Source organism: Lissotriton vulgaris, chromosome 1_1, assembly GCF_964263255.1.
Source record: "Lissotriton vulgaris chromosome 1_1, aLisVul1.2, whole genome shotgun sequence".
Lineage (NCBI taxonomy): Eukaryota > Metazoa > Chordata > Amphibia > Caudata > Salamandridae > Lissotriton > Lissotriton vulgaris.
The window spans coordinates 1,427,638,126-1,427,659,358 of NC_141685.1; the positions used below are offsets into that span (position 1 = coordinate 1,427,638,126).

The 21,233-nt window shown below is 44.1% G+C and overlaps 1 protein-coding gene across 3 annotated transcripts in view; it reads left to right on the forward strand.

Annotated features, from left to right (window-relative positions):
* The window catches only part of CPNE8 (copine 8), a 990,278-nt gene that overhangs the window by 816,611 nt on the left and 152,434 nt on the right, over window positions 1-21,233 (forward strand). For all 3 annotated transcript variants that reach the window (XM_086967237.1, XM_086967238.1, XM_086967242.1), the window contains one exon: window positions 14,192-14,319. In XM_086967237.1, the coding sequence (XP_086823363.1) occupies window positions 14,192-14,319 (128 nt within the window). The remainder of the gene's footprint in view (window positions 1-14,191; window positions 14,320-21,233) is intronic.

Consider the following 21,233-nt stretch of genomic DNA (forward strand, 5'->3'; position numbering starts at 1 on the left):
GTGGGAAACACACTTCCTGCACAATAGGATAAAGTTGTTTGTGAGGCCATTCTGCATTAGCCAATGTACATGCCCAGAGGCATTGCTCTGAAGACAATAACATTCATGCAATGATGTTACCTGTCATGCTGGTGAAAGATTCTAAGATTCTCAACACGACTGCCAGGGACTGTCCGTACCTTTGATCATCAGAGTGGTACGATGCTGAAGGGGTTCCATCTCCAAATAGCCCCTTGGTCTGAGTACAAATGACAGACACAAAAGGGAGATCAGGTGAGGGAAGGAGAGGATGGAAACTGCAGGAAGGGAGATCTGAAACAAAGGAAAACAAGCAAAAGGATTCCATACTTTTGTCACAGATTCACAGAATACTTCCGGACTTACACTGTACCAGTCACACCTGTGAAGTGTACCCTATGTGTGATCACAGATTTTGCAATGAGACAAGATCAGATGCTTGAACACGGACACATAAAAGGTAGGACAGTTTGTCACCTAAATGAAGCATGTGTAACGCTCACAAGGCAGCTACTATGCAATTAGATCCATGCAGCCATCAACTAAGTCACAGTGTATGATTCAGGGTCCTAATCTCTGAAAATGTTATGTATAGCAGTGCTACTGACACAAAGCCAACAATCCGTAGTTAGCCCTGTGAATCCGTAAGGGCCATGAAGGGAAAGTAGACATCACCTGCAAGAGCCGTAAGCAGCTCCTCCAATGAGGAAGGAAATGACCTAAACACAAGGAAGCCTCGCAGGAACCAGTCATTGGCTCTTGCAACTGTGCCTCACTATGCTAAACATGACAAGCAGGTGGAACCAAACTCAACAGCGAGTAATGAGGAACAAAGCCACAAAAAAAACCCTACCGTGACCATCAGATGCTGCACGGCACAAGATAATCCTGTGAATAACCTCACTCGACTGGTGCCACGGAGATTTAACATTTGCTACAGCCCAACGTTGTGATGTCATCAGCGCAACATACCTGGCATCATGGGAATGGAAAGTTAACATCAACTCACAGAGAAGGCTAGCGAAGCAGTGTTCTCCACCGGCACTGAGGTAACGACATGACAGTGACATGACATACTGGCACAAGGGGCAATGCATCCATGCAAATAGACTCACAGGACAGTTGATTGAACATGTGTGACATACACTGTCCCACACCTACACAACATGGTTTTTAGGAAATCAAACTGTACTGGCCCACAAGGTTGAGGGGATGATCCAGACACATCCTGCTTAACACAGTGAGGCTACAATTCCCCACAGAGGCCGTGGTTGTGATGTCCCACACAATGTCAAACCGTGGTATCTGCAATGTGTCAGGGTCAAGGTTTACACACATTGATGCATTCACCAGAGTCAAAACTCAACTACAGATGACTGTCAAGAAGGGTGACTGTCCTGTCATGGGAGTGGGGCAACATGAATTTTGAGACATGGTAATGTGACATGTATGTATGGTCCTACAACATGCGCATGAACATTTACCACACAATTGATACCATACCAACACAAAACAGCCTGTTTGGAATCCTTACCCAAACTGACATTTCAACATGTCCGTGCATGTACCGCTGATTCGGCTGACGTTGCTGTCATCATGAGGAATAGCAGGAGGACTTAAATGACACCAACGGACAACAGGCAGGGCGTCCTAGGGAATGACAGGCACACAAGGGGTCACGTTCAGAATAATTTCATTCAGACATGGCCATGTATAATACACTAAGAATGTAGTACACTTGTACATTCCAAGTTCACACATTGCACGTATGTGTGTGGCATTACATCAGCACTTGTGTAACTCTGCACAACAAACATCAAAGTTTCATTGCATACAGTCAGCTGGACACACAGTATGCTACACATGCCACTCTATGGTACAAGCTTGCACAATATTTTCCTAGGACTCACCATTATGAGAAGAAGTTGCGTATGAACTGACTCCGGATATCATCCTCCTCCTCATCATCGCTTGCATCCTGGCCAAGGCCTTCATCCTCAACGGGTGGATGTTCCAGCTCATCAGGATCCCGGATGAGTGGCACGGCCTTCTCAACTGCCATGTTGTGCAGCATGCAGCACACAATGAAGATGTTACACACCTTGAGCGGGCATATGGGAGGCATCCGCCAGTCTTGTCAAGGCACCTGAACCGGCTCTTCAGGAGTCAAAACGTTCGCTCTATCACTCGCCTGGTCTGCCCGTGTGCATTGTTGTACCGCTGGTCTGCAGCTGTTCTGGGGTTGCAGATCGGAGTCATGAGCCATGGCATTTTGGGATATCCTGCGTCTTCTACAAATTGACATTATGGCAATGAGTGTGTAATGTGATGCCATCAGATAAATAAATAATATTGAGACATACATGAGAAACAGGGGTTACCCACCAACAAGACACGCCCGCTGGTTGCGCTGCTGCAGCATCATCTGTGGTACCCTGCTACGCCTCATTATGAATTCATTGTGGCACGATCCTGGAAAACGTACACAAACATGTGAAATCAGCATGTTAGCAAGACACACCACCAGGGCATTTATAGAGTGGTAATGTTTCCTGTTGCGGTAGGCCTGCTCCTGAGCTTGTGGTGGCACCAAAGAAACATGTGTTCCATCAATGGACCCAATTACATGTGGCATGTATCCCAGGGCATATAAATCACCCTTGACACCTGTCAACTCGCCTGGAGTAGGAAATTTGATGAATTCATCAATGTGCCTCAACATAGCAGCTAACACATCACGTAGGACACAGCTGAACATGGTCTGTGACATCCCTCCCACATAAGCTATGGTAAATTGGAACATACCTGTGGCAAAGAAATGCAGGGCTGCCATTACCTTTACCTTGTGTGTCAGCGCAGTTGGATACCTGTGTTGTGGTCGGAGATGTGGTTCCAGCCTGTCCGTCAAGTCCTGAATCAACTGTTGAGTGAATCTGTAACGGCGGATACAATCAGGTTCCCTCATGGCATCTAAGTCTGGCATTGGCCTTGGCAGAGGGGGTGCCCTGCACGACATATTTGGGAAAAAAGGTGTACAACTGTCAACCAACGACAATTACAATGTACATAGCACAAGCAACACTGCTTCAACACATCAAATCACTATTGAGTCTGGCGTGGGCTATACATCAAGGACACATATGCCAGCTAGCTGGCACTCCTCCATAAGAACTGATACACCTGTTGTCTGTGAAATGGACATGACATGCACACAAATGATCTGCTGGGCTGGTCTGAGTGAGCAGAACAATGTCTCACGTCAGTGACACACGTCACGTGACCTCCATGAGAAGGTTGGCAACACATCCGGACAGCTGACTGCAAGGCACACACCCACGTCCCATGTACTATCTATTGCAAATATCTGTAATATTGTGAATGAGGTGTGCATTTGACTAAACTACACCACAGCCATTTTCAGAATGCAGACCTGTATGTTTGGGGACATATGATCTATGATGCCATCACACACATGAGCAGTTGAAATGCCCCTGTGGCATGGTGTGCGTACATGTGAAACCCTTGCAATCACGGCACAGACCCATCATAGATGCACCTACAGCAGATTACATTTACGGGATACAAACAGCATGCCTAATCTTTCACATGGCACACACATGACCTTGTCACACAGGGTCATGCTGGGCGTCAATTTGACAAGTGAGACAGTGCCCCTGTCCCTGGCATCATGCGACAGATGCCCGTACTGAATAGTGTGCCATCCCAGTGTTGATGTGCATCACAACATGTTTATGATGTTACATATGTGGCAAGTGCAAAGGTTATGTGAACCACATAGTGCCCCATCACAAATGACATGTCTCAACAGCTCATCACTCATCAACTGTGCCACATGATCACATGCCCTATGCTATATCACTGTCTGCCACATCTAGGGCCTGCTGATGTAAGGATGCCATGCCAATATATACATCGACATCCTCATTATGACCTTACACCTACATCCCTGCCATGGGCTTTCCTGGTATCACTATTGTAATGGTGCCATGCATAAGCTTGTAAAACGCACCGTACACATGCATTCACTAGAGCGTGTCAAACGCCCAGTACAACAATAGTACCTGTGTGTGAACGGGTCATTTCACTATTACATTTGAGTCATACGCGATTGGACCATGCGTGTGTATGGGTCGTTTCACTATTACATTCGAGCCATACGCGATTGGACCGTGCGTGTGTACGGGTCGTATCACTATTACATTCGAGCCATATGCGAGCGGACCGTACCCCAATAGTACGTGCGTGTGTACGGGTCGTTTCATTATTACATTCGAGCCATACGCGAGTGGACCGTACCCCGCCATTGCGTGTGTGTTTGCGGGACGTTTCACTATTACATTCAAGCCATATGCGAGCGGACCGTACCCCAATAGTACATGCATGTGTACGGGTCGTTTCACTATTACATTCAAGCCATACGCGAGCGGACCGTACCCCGCCATTGCGTGTGTGTGTGCGGGACGTTTCACTATTACATTCAAGCCATAAGCGAGCAGACGGTACCACAATAGTACGTGCGTGTGTACGGGTCTTTTCACTATTACATTCGTGCCATACGCGAGCAGACCGTGCGTGTGTACGGGTCGTTTCACTCTTACATTCGAGCCATACGCGATTGGACCGTTCATGTGTACGGGTTGTATCACTATTACATCCGAGCCACACGCGAGCGGACCGTACCCTGCCATTGCGTGTGTGTGTGCGGGACGTTTCACTATTGAAAAAGTAGCATTCACGATGCAAAACGCACTGTACTTGTGTGGGATCCCAGAAAATACATACATAACATCTAGGGGACGAGTAGAATGCCCAGAATGCAGTCTAGTTGTCAAGGAGATTTGAGTGTGTTCCACAGGTGTTCTGAAAAATTCAGTTGGCCAAAACTATACAATGTTGCAATATTTGTTGTAGAGCTCAAGCTCAATTTTTAAACCATGTAAATGTGTGTCATGGCCTTATGTGTAATGGGATTGGATGAAAGATAGGATGCAAAGTAATCTGGCCTATCACACTGTACTCCTTGGACTGACAACCCCTCAGTCGCACTGATTTAAGGCTGCATGTGGCTGTGAGAGGGCACTTGCCTGCACAACATTGGAGTGGACAACATTGCTGCTGTCTCTGCATTCCCTGGACTCTGATTTTGCTGACCATGGAGAGGGCACCTGCATTCAGTGAGGAGGAGAACCAGGCCCTGCTGGATGCCCTCCTACTAAACTTCAGCAAGCTGTATGGGAAACCAGGGGATCAGGTGAGTGATGAATGTGTGAGTGTCACTACAACCATTGTGTATTTATGGAACAGAGATGCAATGTTGCGGGTGTGTACATTGTTGTATCTCCCATGCAGTGAATTATGTAGTTAAATAGTGTTTACTGCTTACCTGCATTGTGCTAACTGTGACATTCAATGCGATGTGAATCACACTTTCTGCGGTGCCACACCTTGCATGTTTTTTAGCCATGATTTACTGAGGTGTAACAGTGTTCCCCCGAAAGACAGATGAGTCCTGTGCACCACTCCTATGTCTGGGCACTGCTGGGAGTCCTCTGCACCCACCCCCATACTTACTGGGCACTGCTGGGAGTCCTGTGCACCCACCCCCTAGACTGTTGGGCACTCACTGCTGGGAGTCCTCTACACCCACCCCCATACTGTTTGGGCACTGCTGGGAGTCCTGTGCACCCACCCCCATACTGTCTGGGCACTGCTGGGAGTCATGTGCACCCACCCCCATACTGTCTGGGCACTGCTGTGAGTCCTGTGCACCCACCCCCATACTGTCTGGGCACTGCTGGGCACTGCTGTGAGTCCTGTGCACCCAACCCCATACTGTCTGGGCACTGCTGGGAGTCCTGTGCACCCACCCCTCCTATGTCTGGGCACTGCTGTGAGTCCTGTGCACCCACCCCATACTGTCTGGGCACTGCTGGGAGTCCTGCGCCCCCACCCATCCTATGTCTGGACACTGCTGGGAGTCCTCTGCACCCACCCCCATACGGTCTGGGCACTGCTGGGAGTCCTGTGCACCCACCCCTCCTATGTCTGGGCACTGCTGTGAGTCCTCTGCACCCACCCCCATACTGTCTGGGCACTGCTGGGAGTCCTGTGCACCCACCCCTCCTATGTCTGGGCACTGCTGGGAGTCCTGTGCACCCACCCCCATACTGTCTGGGCACTGCTGGGAGTCCTGTGCACCCACCCCCATACTGTCTGGGCACCGCTGGGAGTCCTGTGCACCCACCCCTCCTATGTCTGGGCACTGCTGGGAGTCCTGTGCACCCACCCCTCCTATGTCTGGGCACTGCTGGGAGTCCTGTGCACCCACCCCCATACTGTCTGGGCACCGCTGGGAGTCCTGTGCACCCACCCCTCCTATGTCTGGGCACTGCTGGAAGTCCTCTGCACCCACCCCCTATACTTTTGGGCACTGCTGGGAGTCCCCAGCACCCACCCCCAATACTGTTAGGCACTGCTGGGAGTCTTTTCCACCCACCACTCAGATGTGACGCACCGTACACATACATTACAGACGTGTGTGTGGCACTTATCACTGTTGCAATGGTCATATGCGCTAGCGTGTGGCGCACCGTACCCCGACATTAATGGCGTATGTGCTGCACGTATCACTATTGCAATGGTGATATGCGCTAGCGTGTGGCGCACCGTACCCAGACATTACAGGCATGTGTGCGGCACTTATCACTATTGTAATGGTGATATGCACGTGCGTGTGGCGCAACGTACCCTGACATTAATGGCGTATTTGCTACACGTTTCACTATTGCAATGGTGATGTGCGCGTGTGGCGCACCGTACAGGTATACTTTGGTTGTTGCGGTACGTTGTACTCACCGTCTGCACCGTCGTCGGTTTCTATGTACGAGGTCCTAGGCGTACAGGACTGGGATGACACGGACGATGGGGTTCATGTCGTGTATGTCACGTACTGGGGTGCGGTTCGGGCCGGACTCTGCTTTTACAGATGTTTTCAGCTCTCGTAGCAAAAGGGCCATACGGAGTGTTGTCAACACGGATCGTACTTCCTGGTTCGGAAAGAGAGGCCTATTTATGTTCGGATGTAGCGTACCGCATCACAGGATGCAATCCGTATGTACTTTCTAGTTGTACGGTGTTTGGTACGAGTCTTTGGGTTAGGATCGTACTTGCTCGTACGTACGGGGATGTTGTTGGTGTACGATTCGTACGGGAAAAACGCTCCATACAGCTAATCGGAGCGCTTTTTCCTGAATCTGAATCGACCCCTAGGTGGCAGAATAATGCTAAGCATATGACTCTACAGCACTATACGCTAGGAATAGATGCTTAACCTCATGGCTGCTTCTGACGGCCAACGGCCATCTCGTGCACTACCTTTGTAGTGCTGCGCACGTCCGTTGGCCGGCGCGGCCCCGCCCGCTCAATAGAACGTCCCGCACTGGCGCGGAACGTGTGGAGCAGTTAAGGGGTTAAAGGGTAAGTAACATATTCCTTATCTGTGGTGCTCCTCTAATATTGAGTCCTCCCCGTACACAATGGTGAGAAAACCTAGACTTCCTGTCCCAAGTGAAACATCTCACAATATTACGTAGGACACTTGGGTCAGCTTTTAAAGATTTTATGGACATCTAAATGGAATTGTTATACAACACGTTTCCTGAACAGAAACTTTGTCCATCACCACAAACAAAATAATTTACTCTAACATGCATCTACTGTGAAAAGAAACACATCACTAGCGGATGTTACTTATGTGGTGCAATTATCCAAACTATTATTTGTTTCACGGAGTAGAGGCGGTCACACTCACTATATTGCCCTTTTAACATATGGTGGAAATAAGTGATTTCATAGCTTGACAACGTACACATTTGGGACCGTTGAAGAGCAGGTTTAATACTTTCTTATCTGATTTTGAAACTAAGAAAAGATGTCGCTCCTTTTCAGATTTTTTAAAGATAAACACTACCCCTCTTACGTTGGCATTATGGTTTGTGGAGCAAAATTTATCGATCCATCTATGTTTTTTTAATATAATATTTGCTTCTGTTTTGAGAAGGTGTGTTTCCTGCAACACTATGACCTGCGCCGGTGAGTCTCTCAGATATTGTAGTATTCGCTCACGTCTACCTCTCACGCGCAGGCCATTTACATTCCAGGACAAGAATTTAGTGCATGTCATAGTTTGCATCTTCTCCTGACACCCTTCGTTTTTTTTGTATTATATAGAATTTCCTTAGACCTAGCATGAAAATAGCCTGTTTTAGTAAAAAGTCGTAATATTGAATATTTAAGCGAACAGTTGAGGAGCACAAATGAGGATTTTTTTTCCCTTCTACCACCCCCCCCACCCTCCCCTTACCCCGGGAAACCCCCCCATACTTACTCTGGCTTGGTCTTTAGCCAGATTAACGCCCGTCTGCAGCCCATCCATGGACTACTACTGCTACCTATTATTACAGGAGTATGTTAGTCTGTGAGCAAGTAGGGATAAAAAAAAAAGAGCTCCAAAAAAAAAAAAAAAAAAAATTCTCTTCCTTTTTTTTCTTCTCCTCTCTCTCTCTCTCTCTTCCCTCCCTTCCTTCCCTTCCACTACGTCATTAAAGTAATCGTAAGCGCAAATCAAGTGGGAGTTTCAAGTGCTGTTTGCATACATATATACATATACGTATACACGTGTATACGTGCACACCTATATAAACGCACATACACAAATATATCTAATTATTCATTCATTCCTACCTTCCCCTATGCATAGTTTCCCGTGGTTATATATATACATTTATTGTGGGTATTTTATATATATATATATATATTTTTTTCTTGTTTTCCCTCTTTTATTCCCCTTTCCTCACTTTTCCCTTTCCTTCCCCTACTTCCCCCTTCTTCCCATTTTTTTTTCTTTTTTTTCCTTGTTTTCCCTGCTTTTTTTTTTTTTTTTAATTATTTTTTTTTTTTTTTTCTTTCCTTTTTTTTCCCTCTTCCCCTTCTTTTTCCTTCATTACTTCCCCCTTTTTTTTTTTCTTTTTTTTTTCCCCAACCCCTTTTTTTTTTTTTTTTTAATTAATTTTTTTTTTTTTTTTACCGTCTCCCTATTTGAAAATTCCTTTTCCTTTTTTCTTTATCTGTATATAAACCGCTTTCTAAGCCTTATGAGAATGAGTCTGGTCGTGGGCTTGGGCTTGGGCATGATCTCGGATGGATTCTAGCAGCTCATCTGCGTCTTGAGTAGTGCGAACGTTATGCATTTTGTTATTATACATGATGCGCAAAAATGCAGGAAATCTCATCTGCACCGTAGCCCCGTAGGATCTAAATTTATCCATGCGCTGCCCCAATTCCCACTGTCTGTCCAGTGTAGTTTTTGAAAGATCAGAGCGAATTTCAAAGGAAAAATCCGGGCCTTTTATTGTACCGGCTTTCAAAGCTAGGTTTAGTATTTTCTCCTTAAGAGTGTACGTCTGGAAATTAATTAAGACTTTCCTAGGTTTGGTCCTTGCCGGATTCAAACGAAAAGGATCTCTATGTATCCGTTGGATGTCTTTGCCAAGTTCTTCTTCCGTTTCCTCCAAGTTAAGTGCCTCTTTTATTAGTTTTATTATGTATCCCTTGAGATCTCCACTTTCCTTCCCTTCCGGGATCTTCAAAAGTCGGATATTGTTGCGTCTAGAAAAGTTTTCCAACACTTCTATTCGCTCTTTCATGCTTTCTCCCTCTTTTTGAAGATTGTATATTTTTGACCTTGCACATTCAAGATTGTTTGTTAGTAGACCCACAGAGCTTTCTAGAGTCTCGGTCCTCTCATAAAGGCCATCAACCTTATGACCTAACTCCTCACAGGTTGCTCTTATTTCATTTTGATTAATCTTGGAGACTACAAATTCCTGTTTAATCTCTTCTCTCATTGTCGCAATGGAGGAGACTATACCCTCTAGCGATTTAGCGAGGTTCAGAGCTATGTTTTGTTCGGCTTCACTACCAACTAATACATCCAGGGACACCCCCTCTTTTGCTATGCCAACGTAAGAGGGGTAGTGTTTATCTTTAAAAAATCTGCAAAGGCAGAAATATTAGAGAGCAAGGAAGATCAAACAGGGAGATGGCTAATGATAAGAGTTTCGCTTGATGGTCATACTAGAGTTTTGGTGGGATATTATGGTCCAAACTCGGACGACCCATCACATCTAGATGCAATAAGGATTCAATTACTAACAGTGCAAGACCCAATAATCTGGATGGGTGATTTTAATATTGTGCTCGATCCCAAACTAGATAAATCAATAAGATCGAAAAATATTGGTTCGATCAAATCTAGGGAAACATTAAAAGCAATTATGGCACACATGGGTCTGGCTGATCTTTGGAGAGAAAAAGCGGGTAAGAAGATTGGGGTGTCCTATAAGAACAGCAGGTTTAAACACAAATCTAGAATAGACTATGCCTTTTTTAGTTACTGTCTAAAAGATACTCTAGAATCAATAGAATACCTTCCATCTCATCTGTCAGATCATTCGGCATTAGAGTTTACTCTTAAGGCTGAAACCTCCATCAAACACCCTTCATGGTCCTTTGATAGGACACTCCTACTTGAAGAAGAGGAAATCAACTTCCTAATTAAGGAGTCTATAACCTTCTTCGACTTAAATAGAAACTCAGCCACCCCAACAATCATCTGGGAGACATTCAAAGCGTTTATAAGAGGACAAATTACTAACAGAGCTTCCTATAGACGAAAGCTATACTTTGACAAGATAAATAGAATAGAAAAAGGCATGAAAACCTTAGAGTCAAAAACATCCTCACCCTCAAGTACAGCTGAAGAACAAGAACAAATGGCTGAGTTGAAAGCAGAATTAGAACAAATACTGCAGGAGAGAATAAATAGAAGGTGGGAAGCGAGTAAATCTTCCCAATTTGAGTTTGGAGAAAGTGCTGGAAAAATTCTGGCTTGGAAAATCAAATCTGATAAAGCCCTAAACTACATCAGGGAAATTAAGATAGAAGGTGAGTCTGAGACAAGAACTACCAGTCCTGAGATAGAAAGAGCATTTCTTGAATTTTTTCAGGTCATCTACAAAGAGGATCCCCCCAATGATTCAAACGCAAGAGATAGCTGGTTGGAAGCCATTACATTACCAAATTTCTCGATGACCCAGAGCAAATCACTAGAATCAGTCATCACACAAGAGGAGGTGAAAAAAGCTATCAGTCAAATCAAGAAAGGCAAAGCGGCAGGCCCGGATGGGTTGCCGGGAGAGATCTACAAAACACTTGAGAACGCCATTATACCAATATTAATTGAACTCTTTAATGGCATTCTATTGGAAGAACAGCCTATGCCTAAATCTTGGGGCGAAGCCACAATTGTCCTCATTCCCAAACCAGGGAAATCCCCATTAGAGTGTGGGTCATACAGACCAATATCGTTACTTAACAACGACTATAAAATTTTTACAACCATAATCGCCACAAGACTGGCTAGCGTTATTGGTACTGTAATTCATCAAGATCAGAAAGGATTTATTAAGGGGCGACAATTAGCTGAGCTAACCCGTGAGCTAATAGGGGCTATAGATATTGCCACCGCTTTTTCTCTCCCTCTGGCTACCCTGACTCTAGACGCAACTAAGGCGTTTGACAGAGTTAACTGGCTCTATCTAAATGATGTCCTAAAAAAATTTAACTGTGGCGAAGTGTTCTGCAGAATGATTAAACAGCTATATAACTCACCGTCAGCTAGGTTGCTGGTTAATGGGTCCTTGACTGAAGCATTTAATATTACAAGAAGTACAAGGCAGGGCTGCCCGCTTTCCCCTCTCCTATTCGACTTATACATCGAGCCTTTCGCCCAGGTGTTAAGGGAAGAGGTGGACATTTCACCCTTCTGTTTCGGAGACTGGGAAAGACGGGTAGCACTGTATGCAGACGACATACTAGTGTTTACAGCTGATCCAGTCAAGGCATACCCAGTGGTTATACAACGTGCTGTAGAATTTGGCCAAGTCTCAGGGTACGACATAAATTTGAGCAAGAGTGAGATCATGGCATGGAACCTACCCAATTTAGATCTCGGAATTAATATCTCATCCTCAATGCGATATTTGGGAATCAAAATAACTCAAGATGTCGGCACCCTTGCACAAACTAATTTGGAAAGAATACACAGTGAAAGCAAAAGACTTATGAAATCTTGGACACACCTGCCTCTCTCTATAACAGGAAGTGTTAACTTAGTCAAAATGTGTATTCTCCCAAAATTCACCTTTATTTTTAATACTATCCCAATAACTATGAACACCAAAATGTTGGAAAAATGTCAAAGAGAAATCAACTCATTTATATGGAACTACAAGACCACAAGAATATCATGGAAGAAGCTCAGAAGAAGAAGAGAAAAAGGGGGCCTTGCACTACCGGACCTAATGTTCTATTCATGGGCCTTTCAGATGTCCTATTCTAGAATGCTTCTTAAAATGCCATCTAATCTACCTAGTACATCCATGTATGGAGCCATGCTAAAGGAGACAAATCTTGCAGCAGATGGCTTTATGTTTAAATTTGGAAGTCAAACATTCTTCAAAAATATAAAACTGAAAACACTACACTCATGGGCCAAAAATTGGTTTAACATCAGGAAAAAACTGAGACTATCTTACTATTCAAACTATGTACCAATTTGGGACTCTCCCGGGTTACCACTATGCTTGAAAGATAACTTGTCCAATATAATTGAACAAGCAGGCATCTGTAAATGGGGCCACCTATTTAAAGATAAAAAACTTATAACTTGGGATGAGTTATATGAGCAAGTTGGCCCAGGGCTTTCCAGATTCAAATATATTCAAATGGATAGTTGGGCAAGATCTGAAATCCGTAAAGACAGTAACATTGGAAAAATAAGTGAAATGGAACAACAATTAGTAGAACGTCCAACTGGAGGAAAAGAAGTAGCTAGATGGTACTGGCTTCTGTTGGAAGAAAGCGAAGGGGAGTTTAAACTCCCGGATGAGTTATGGGGGACCGAAATTGGGATTCCATGCGAGGAGAGGTGGATAAACTCTTTTGAGATTTTACGCAACATCGTAAAGCCCTCTTGGCTTGTACGAAATCACATTTTCTCTGTACATAGGGCATATTTAACACCGCGGAAATTGTCTAAATATCAAACAGACAAAAAATGTAATAAATGCAACTTAGCAGACGCATGTGACATACATATGTTCCTAGAATGCCCTAATATAACCAAATTTTGGGAAGACGTGAAAAACACTTTAAATTCCATACTAAACACTTCCTTGTCAATAACTCTCCCACTTGTCATCTTTGGAACAGAAGACAATATCACAGGCAAGGAAAAATCATTTCTTTTCTATGCAATTTTGATGGCGAGAAGACAGATTTGCATCCAATGGGTAGAGAAGACACCTCCTCTACACTGTTTATGGCTTACTTCATTATATGAGATATCCAAAAGAGACCTAATGAGATCTGTAAATAAGAGAAAGCTAGCATTTTGGGATCTCCTGACCAACTGGAGATGATCCGGGTTTTTTTTTTTTTTTTTTTTCCCCGGGTCCGATGATTATGCCATCTTTACTCTTTTGGACCAAGGGCTAGGACAGTTTCGAACAAGGTCCGGCAGGTTGAAACATACCTAGATGGAGTCAAAAGAATGCTCCCCTAACTGGCTTTTTCTTTCTCGACACATATCTCCCGCCATTAACACATATCACGCCAGTAAGGCCGTGCAAGGTGGTTGGTATCTTCCGTCAGAGGGGAAGGCAGATGAGGACTAAAAAAATTTTGAGATTTGAAATAGAACAGGTGGATAATTTGTTTTGCATTGAGAGGACAGAGCGTGGTTTCTGTTCATGATGCCACGAAATTAGCAAATTAGAACGCCAGAACTATATATACTATTTAGTTACGCTCACGGTGCATGAACTGATACTACTAAGAACACCACATTGTTCAAGTAAAATCATTGATGTGATTTGAGTTGGTGGCAGGCGTTCTACTGTTTCATATTTCCTGTATTAGATTTATTTAAATACAAGTTCAATACAAATTGTTAATTTTGTGTTAGTGGCGATTGTACCTTTTTGCTCAAATATGTTTGTATTTAATCATTGCCCACCTTTTAATGTTGCAGAATGGAAATCCTCAAAATCCATATTGCCATGGAATTGATGGTGTGATGGAAGCTTATTATAAGAGCCTTAAAAATGTACAACTGTATGGTCCAACCAACTTTGCTCCTGTAATTAACCATGTTGCAAGGTATGTTTATTTATATCGTACGATCTACAGATTTAGCATTGGGCTTTTTGTATCTTAGTAGCACCATAGTCACAATGTCCCGTATAAATATAGAACAGTGCAATCACATTCAGGAATTCAGGATTTAATGGTAATAAAACGGAAACAATATTTTAGTAACGTTGGTGTGTTTCTGTTGCAGCGTGACTAAAGTGTTTGTAGCTAAAACAGTGTGCTTTCTTTTGCAAATAAATTGCAAGGAATGCATACATGAAATGTCTTGAATGATGGTTCTTTAGTGATATCTCGGCCTGTTTGCTATCATATTGACCCAAGAGAATCCAGCACTTAAAATTGGCTTCTGTTTTTCCTGGTCATTTCCCATGTGCTACCATACAAATTATTGGCTAATACAATTTCAGGAGGTTCACATCTCCAACAATAAAGAATTCATTTTTTTTATGACATGATTACATTTTAGAATCCTTTTAAATAGTTTTCAGTGATTGTAATGCCAAAAAAGTCTTCCTTATTTATTAATTTCAAAGTTTTATATAGTGCTGCTTGTCTCCTTTCGATTAGTTCAGAGTGCTGAAGGTGAGGGAAAAATCATATTGGTTGAGGTTGTTACAGTCTAGTAGCAAAGGGGTTTGTTTCTGTTGGGGGTGGGATGCTGTTTCATTGACTGCTCAAAGAATGCCAGTTAATCTTCTCTCTGTCTCTGAAAGACATGTTTCTGTGGAAAGTTTAAATTGACAGAAAAGGAAGTATGGTGATGGTGGTGACAGAATGTATGATTTTGTCTCACAAGAGATTTGTGTTAGTATGGATAACAATATAGGACCTTTGTGACTTAGTGAGATGGTGATGCTCTTGGTTGCTCAAGGTTGACAGGGTAAGTCATTTTCCAGTGTAGGGTGCCTAAACCTTGAATTTGCAATGTCATAGATTAGCAACCTAGTAAGACTCACTTGGAGTCAAACTAGCCCATTTTTAAGACATGCAGGAAGGAATCAAAGTGAGGATGTATCCTCGATAGTGGGCTTCAAAGTTTGCCTTTGAAGAGAGGGAGAATCTAGGTATTCTTTTTGAAAATATTTTGTATGTGCCAGTTGTGCTCAAGAAAGTAACTGATTTTCAGAATGCCAATCAATCACAAAGTATGTTAGGAAAGTGTAAATCCAGAAAGTAAATAGTCTCCAGGCTCTGGATTTATAGCTGCAGTCGTCCATTTTGCTTTCACTTTGTGTGTCCCTTTGCTGTGCCCTAACTGGTTGAAAAGCCTTTATTTTTGCACTATTTCCAACAGTTCATTGGTTGTCATTTATGGTTCCTCTTTCTGATGGATACATCTGCCTGTGGATAACTCACCTTATGAATATCCCCTGCGCCAGCATTCTGCGGAAAGTTTTCGTAGCTCTCTGCGCCGACGAGGTAGTCACAGCTCTGAACGCGGCTCCGCATGACGTCACCGGAGCCATAAAAAGACCACGTCAGCCTGATGACGTCAGTTCCCTTTTTTCCGCGCTGTTCGTGCTAATGGATTTTTTGGGATTGTCCTATCTTTCTAACTGATACTTCGTTTTGAGACTTTATTTGTTTCTGTTTTTGACATGTCTGTTCAAAGGAAGTCAGGTTTCAAGCCCTGTAAGGAATGCGGAGGTCACATGTTGATCACTGACCCGCATGATGACTGCCTTTGGTGTCTTTCGAGTCGTCACGACGTCGAAGGTTGCTCTTCTTGCAGGAAGATGAACCCGACGACGTTGAAGGAAAGAGAGGCTAAGCACTACATGTCCAAGGTGAGAAAGGAGAATAGGGGTCCCAACGGTCGAAGTCAAGGTTGACGACTTCGCATGGATCAAAGAGAAGGCACAAGAAGAAGAAGAGGCATGGGTCTCAACATCATTCGTTGAATCCTTGATCTTTGAAGTCGCCTTCGCCGTCTCCTCAACGTCGTGTCAAGGACTTTATATTTCCTCCGCCTTCTGAGTCTCCACAGATGTCTCCGGACTGGTCTTCTTATGTGGGCACTCCGGAGCAGTCTCCAGCGTCGGTGGATTCTCCGGCTCCGGATGGTGCATCGAATCCAGTGGATGATGAGACTCCTGCTGCTCCTGTAGCTCCACCTGTGACTCCAGTGGTTCCGACTTCCAGAGGTTCCTTGTACGGAGGTCGAACAGGCGCAATATCCTTCGTTTCTGGCGCCAGGTTCGGATCCATCTTGTATGGCGTCTTTGCCAGAGCCACATGCCCCTCTGGAGCACCTTCCGGTCCCATGGGCACTTTGGCATTTAATTTGGGTGTGCATTATCCTCTGGCCCCCTTTATGCCATATATGCCGATGGCGCCGTTATGGCAGATTCCGGCACTGAGGATGTCGACGCCGTATGGGCAGTCCCCGGCTCATTCTGGTGTTCATTCTTCACGGGTTCGTTCGTCGCAGGTTGCTGTCACGGATCCGCCTTTGACGCCGCTGCCGGAGCCATTGACGCTGCGGATGGCTCCACCGACGTTGCTGCCGAAGATGCGTTCTAGAAGGGAAGCGCAAAGGTTGATTGAAGAAGAGCAATATCAAGCTGGTGACCTGGAAGAAGGTGAAATGTATGAGTCTGAGGACTTGTTTGAAGACTTGTGTGAGGCAAGTGGTTTGGATGTTTCTCCAGAAGGGGATTTTGCATCACAGAAGGCTTCTCCTTCAAAGAATGTTGTTCCTTATCATGTCGTTATTAAGAAGGCAGCTGAACTGTTGGATCTACAGCTTCCTATGGCTGAGTATAAGCCTAATCTTCTTACAGTGGTTCTTCATTCTTCTTCCTCTGTAGTAAAGCCTCTTTTGCCTTTCAGTGATGCCCTGACAGAGCTGATACTTGAAGTTTGGAGTAATCCTCTTTCTGGTCCTGCGGTTTCTAGATCTGTCTCTAGAAGATATAGACCAGTTCCAGTGGACCCTGAATTTCTTTCTTTTCACCCGTCACCTCAGAGTTTGGTGGTTCAGGCTTCTTTCTCAAAGCAGTCTGTGGGTTCCTTTCCTCAAGCACCGGCTGACAGAGATTTAAAAAAGCTTGAGCAGTCTGCAAAGAAAGTTTTTTCGTCAGCCAGTATGGCTTTGAAATCCACTTACACAGCTTGTTTGTTGGGCAGATATATTCACGTTCTTATGGACTCTGCCAAGCAGATTCTCCCTAAGTTGTCTGAAGGGGATCGAAGTAACTTAAGTGAAGTTTTGGTAGCCTCTCTGGCAGCTGCTAGCCAAGTAATCCAGTCAGGCCTGAACACTGCAGATTCAGTGGCAAGGGTGATGGGCTCATCTGTTGCTACTAGGACACATGCATGGTTGAGGTCTCCGGGATTTTCACCGGATGTCCAAGATGCTCTTTTGGATCTTCCCTTTGACGGCTCAAAGCTTTTTGGGGAAAAAGCTGACACTGCGTTGCAGAGATTTAAAGACAGTAAGGCCACAGCAAAATCCTTGGGTTTACAGTCTCAGTCAAGAGGCTATGGTTACAGAAGGTACCAAGGTTTTGGGAAATCTTCCTTTCCTTCCCGTCAGCCACAGCAGCAGCAGCAGCAACAGAACCCTTTGTATAAATCCTACAGAGGTAAAGGCAGAGGTCGCTTTCGTGGAGCTGGACGGCATCCCTCTTCCTCCTCCTCCTCTACCTCCCCCACCCCTCCTGGTAATGCAGCAAAGCAGCCCTAGATTGGCCATCCTGGATCATGTGGGTCCTGTGTTGAAGCCGGATTACCCATTTTCTTCAAGATTGGAAATTAATACCTTCGGACCTTTGGGTTCTAGATCTTGTAGAAAATGGGTACACTCCTCCCTTCAGGGAATTTCCCCCTCCTTACCCTCCTTGTCAGGGGTTTTGCACCGAGGATCATTTGCTTCTCCTTCAGAAGAAGGTTCTTACCCTGTTACAGAAAGGTGCAATAGAGATGGTTCCAGAGCAGGAAAGGGAACAGGGGTGCTACTCCCGGTATTTCTTGATTCCCAAAAAGGATGGCAGGTTAAGTCCTATCCTGGACCTCAGAAGCTTGTTTCTGTTTCTCAAGCAGGAGTAGTTCAAGATGCTTACCCTAGTGCAGGTTCTTCAGGTGTTGCAATTAGAGGACAGGATGTGTATTTTCATATTCCAATCCTGAAGTCGCGCAGGAAGTATCTCCGTTTTACGGTTGGGTCGCAACACTACCAGTTTGCGGTCCTTCCATTTGATCTTACTACCGCACCTCGAGTCTTCACCAAGGTAATGGCAGTGGTGGCTGCCCATCTCAGGAGGTCGGGGATTCCAGTTTCGGAACTCGCATCAGCTGGGCTTTGGGTAAGTAGATAGCCGCTCTGCTCCAAACCACTGTGTGTTGCTTAAGGCAAATGCTGGTATATTTATACCTGGACGGTGCCGTGTTTGACGTAAGGCTGGACATAAGACGTCACTAAGAACTGTCACTAAGAACTGGCAGTTCTTTCAGGACTCTCAGGAGTTCTAGGACAAATCAAAACAAAAGCAGGGGGAATTCCTGGGCTGCTGGAGGTTTGGTTTGTTTAATGAACGCGTTGTACTTTCTAGGAGTCTAGGGAAGCAGCCTTGCCGTATTTGTACTGCATTGGCTATGACTAAATATGGATAAGATTCTTATGCCTTTATAAGAATATGATTTGGTATAACTACATAGGGGCATAAATCGGGAATATTTAATTAGGGTCCTAGATACGTTCACAACACCCGCTCCACGTATAATGTCCATCATTAATAAATACTAAGCAATATATAAACATATAAGTATGCATGTGTTTTCCAGCCCACCCCAAAATACATCAAATGCATTTGAAATGGTATAGATATACGAAAATTAGTATTATACTGTACGCTTTCAAGCAGTGGTATCATTCAGATGAAATTTTGTTCATTTAGAATGTTGACTGAATGAATCACGAAAATTACATTCATGAAATGGCTCTTAATACAGAAGAAAAAGGTCGAGACCATTTCATCACATATTTATACAAGATTGTAGATGTGCTAGAGGCTGATTCAAAATATTGTCTCTAGAGTCTCTAAAAATAGAAGTTCTGTTCTCTAAGAATAGTTCTACTTTAAGCAGAGTATCATTTGCCAAAAAAAAAGGTAAATATTTTGGAAATTGGGAAAAATAATTTCGCTTTCATGGTAAAAAATAGTTCCAAATGTTTTCAGCAGTGCTGTTTATGAAAACTGAAGGCCAGATTCAAAGTTTCAGGGAATGCTGTGTGCTCGCTATTTCAAATATTATTCTCATTGTTAGGAGAGAACATTACCTCAGATAGGCCAGCAAAAAACATGTCTACCACAGTAGGTGAAAGTTGGGCCAACTCCGAAAAAGTTGAAATAGTGCATATATGCAATGCATTGCCATCATCGGTGTTTAGATCAGCAATGGTCACGGAAGGTTGTACCTGTGTGGTGCCGCTTTCATCTCCTACTTCACCGTCACCTAATCATAATGGTGAAGTCTCAAGGAATGCCGTCATCAGAATAGGTAGCCGCGGTGGACAACAAGTTGCATGAGTCGTTACCGGACCGAGCAAAGCATTGATATCCATTGGTACTGCTGATGGTAGTGTAAGACAGACGTCCAACACGCATTCTTCTCCGCATAGCAGACATCGAAGCACAGGTAAGATGCAATTTTGCCAGATTGGTCTGAACGAAAGAAACCAGGTAGTATTCAGATCTCTTAGCCGGGCCAATCCGAGGACCTTAGTGATACGGTCTCGGTATCGTATTGCTAGGATCGTTTCTTCAATTGTAGCTTGAGTTTTGCCTGTGATTTGGCTTGACATATCGGAGCAGAAGGAACAAAAATAAAATTCCTGCTACGAGTCCAAAAATAAGAGGCAGGCCACCGAAAAAGGAATGCTCAAAATTCGGGAAGATGCACAGAACTGTTTCAAAGTGTGCTAACAGTCCTGAAAAAATTGTCTTAAATACATGTGCGATGCCACTGGTATCTGACATGTTTAAGATTTGGCTTAACATTTCTACGAAATGCACGGGGCAATTTGTCGATTATAGGGTATGTATCTCTGCCGCTGTCCTTGCAACTTGCAGGTCATACGTCTCTTTGGACGAGGTTAAAGGCACAGTTGTTTGTAAAAGAATAGACTTCATTCTGCTTAAAGTATCAATTGGAATAGAAGAGATATTCACAGAAGGCCATATTGCTCCCTCCATGTCTGGATTGCTGTTTGGATACAATACTTGCATACAACAAATGACCCTGGAAGTAACGCTCACGAGATAGGCTTTTCCTGGCATCATGCCACAACAGCTGTGGTCACTTATTATAACGTAGCTACCATTGGAAAGTTGTCTGAAAAAGGGCTCTATCTGTGTAGCAGGGGTGCCTTGCAGATGACATGAAAGGTTGTTTGATGAACCTTCGCAGGCTCCATGCAAGTTAATACCTTGACACAAAAGTGTACCGCTTAGTGATTGTTACCACTAAGAAATACCTATTTTATCCCCTCACTATAACATCTATGTGTATAAGGTAAATTCCAGGTCGACTTGATGTATCCTTTACCCAACCTTTCATACAGGCCTGCTGGTATATACTTTTGGCAGTATTGAAACTGAAAAGTTGTTATCAGGATTGTTATGGTGCCATGTATTATCCATTCAATGACAGGTCTTTCTGACATTGTCAATGGTAATCTCTCTAGTTTTTCAATGCTCAGCACCGTATAGTCTGCTCCTTTTTGTGCCAACGAGATTTGTCTATCAGTAAGGTTAAAGATAGAAAATAATGACGTTGTGTTGATTAGACGCCATGGCACGTAGCCTGAACGGAGGTTTTGTAACATCCAGCCTAGCTCTACAATAGAACGTAATTGGGATTGACCATGTTGTAACATTAGCATATCCTGTTCTATTATATCAATAGCAGATGATACA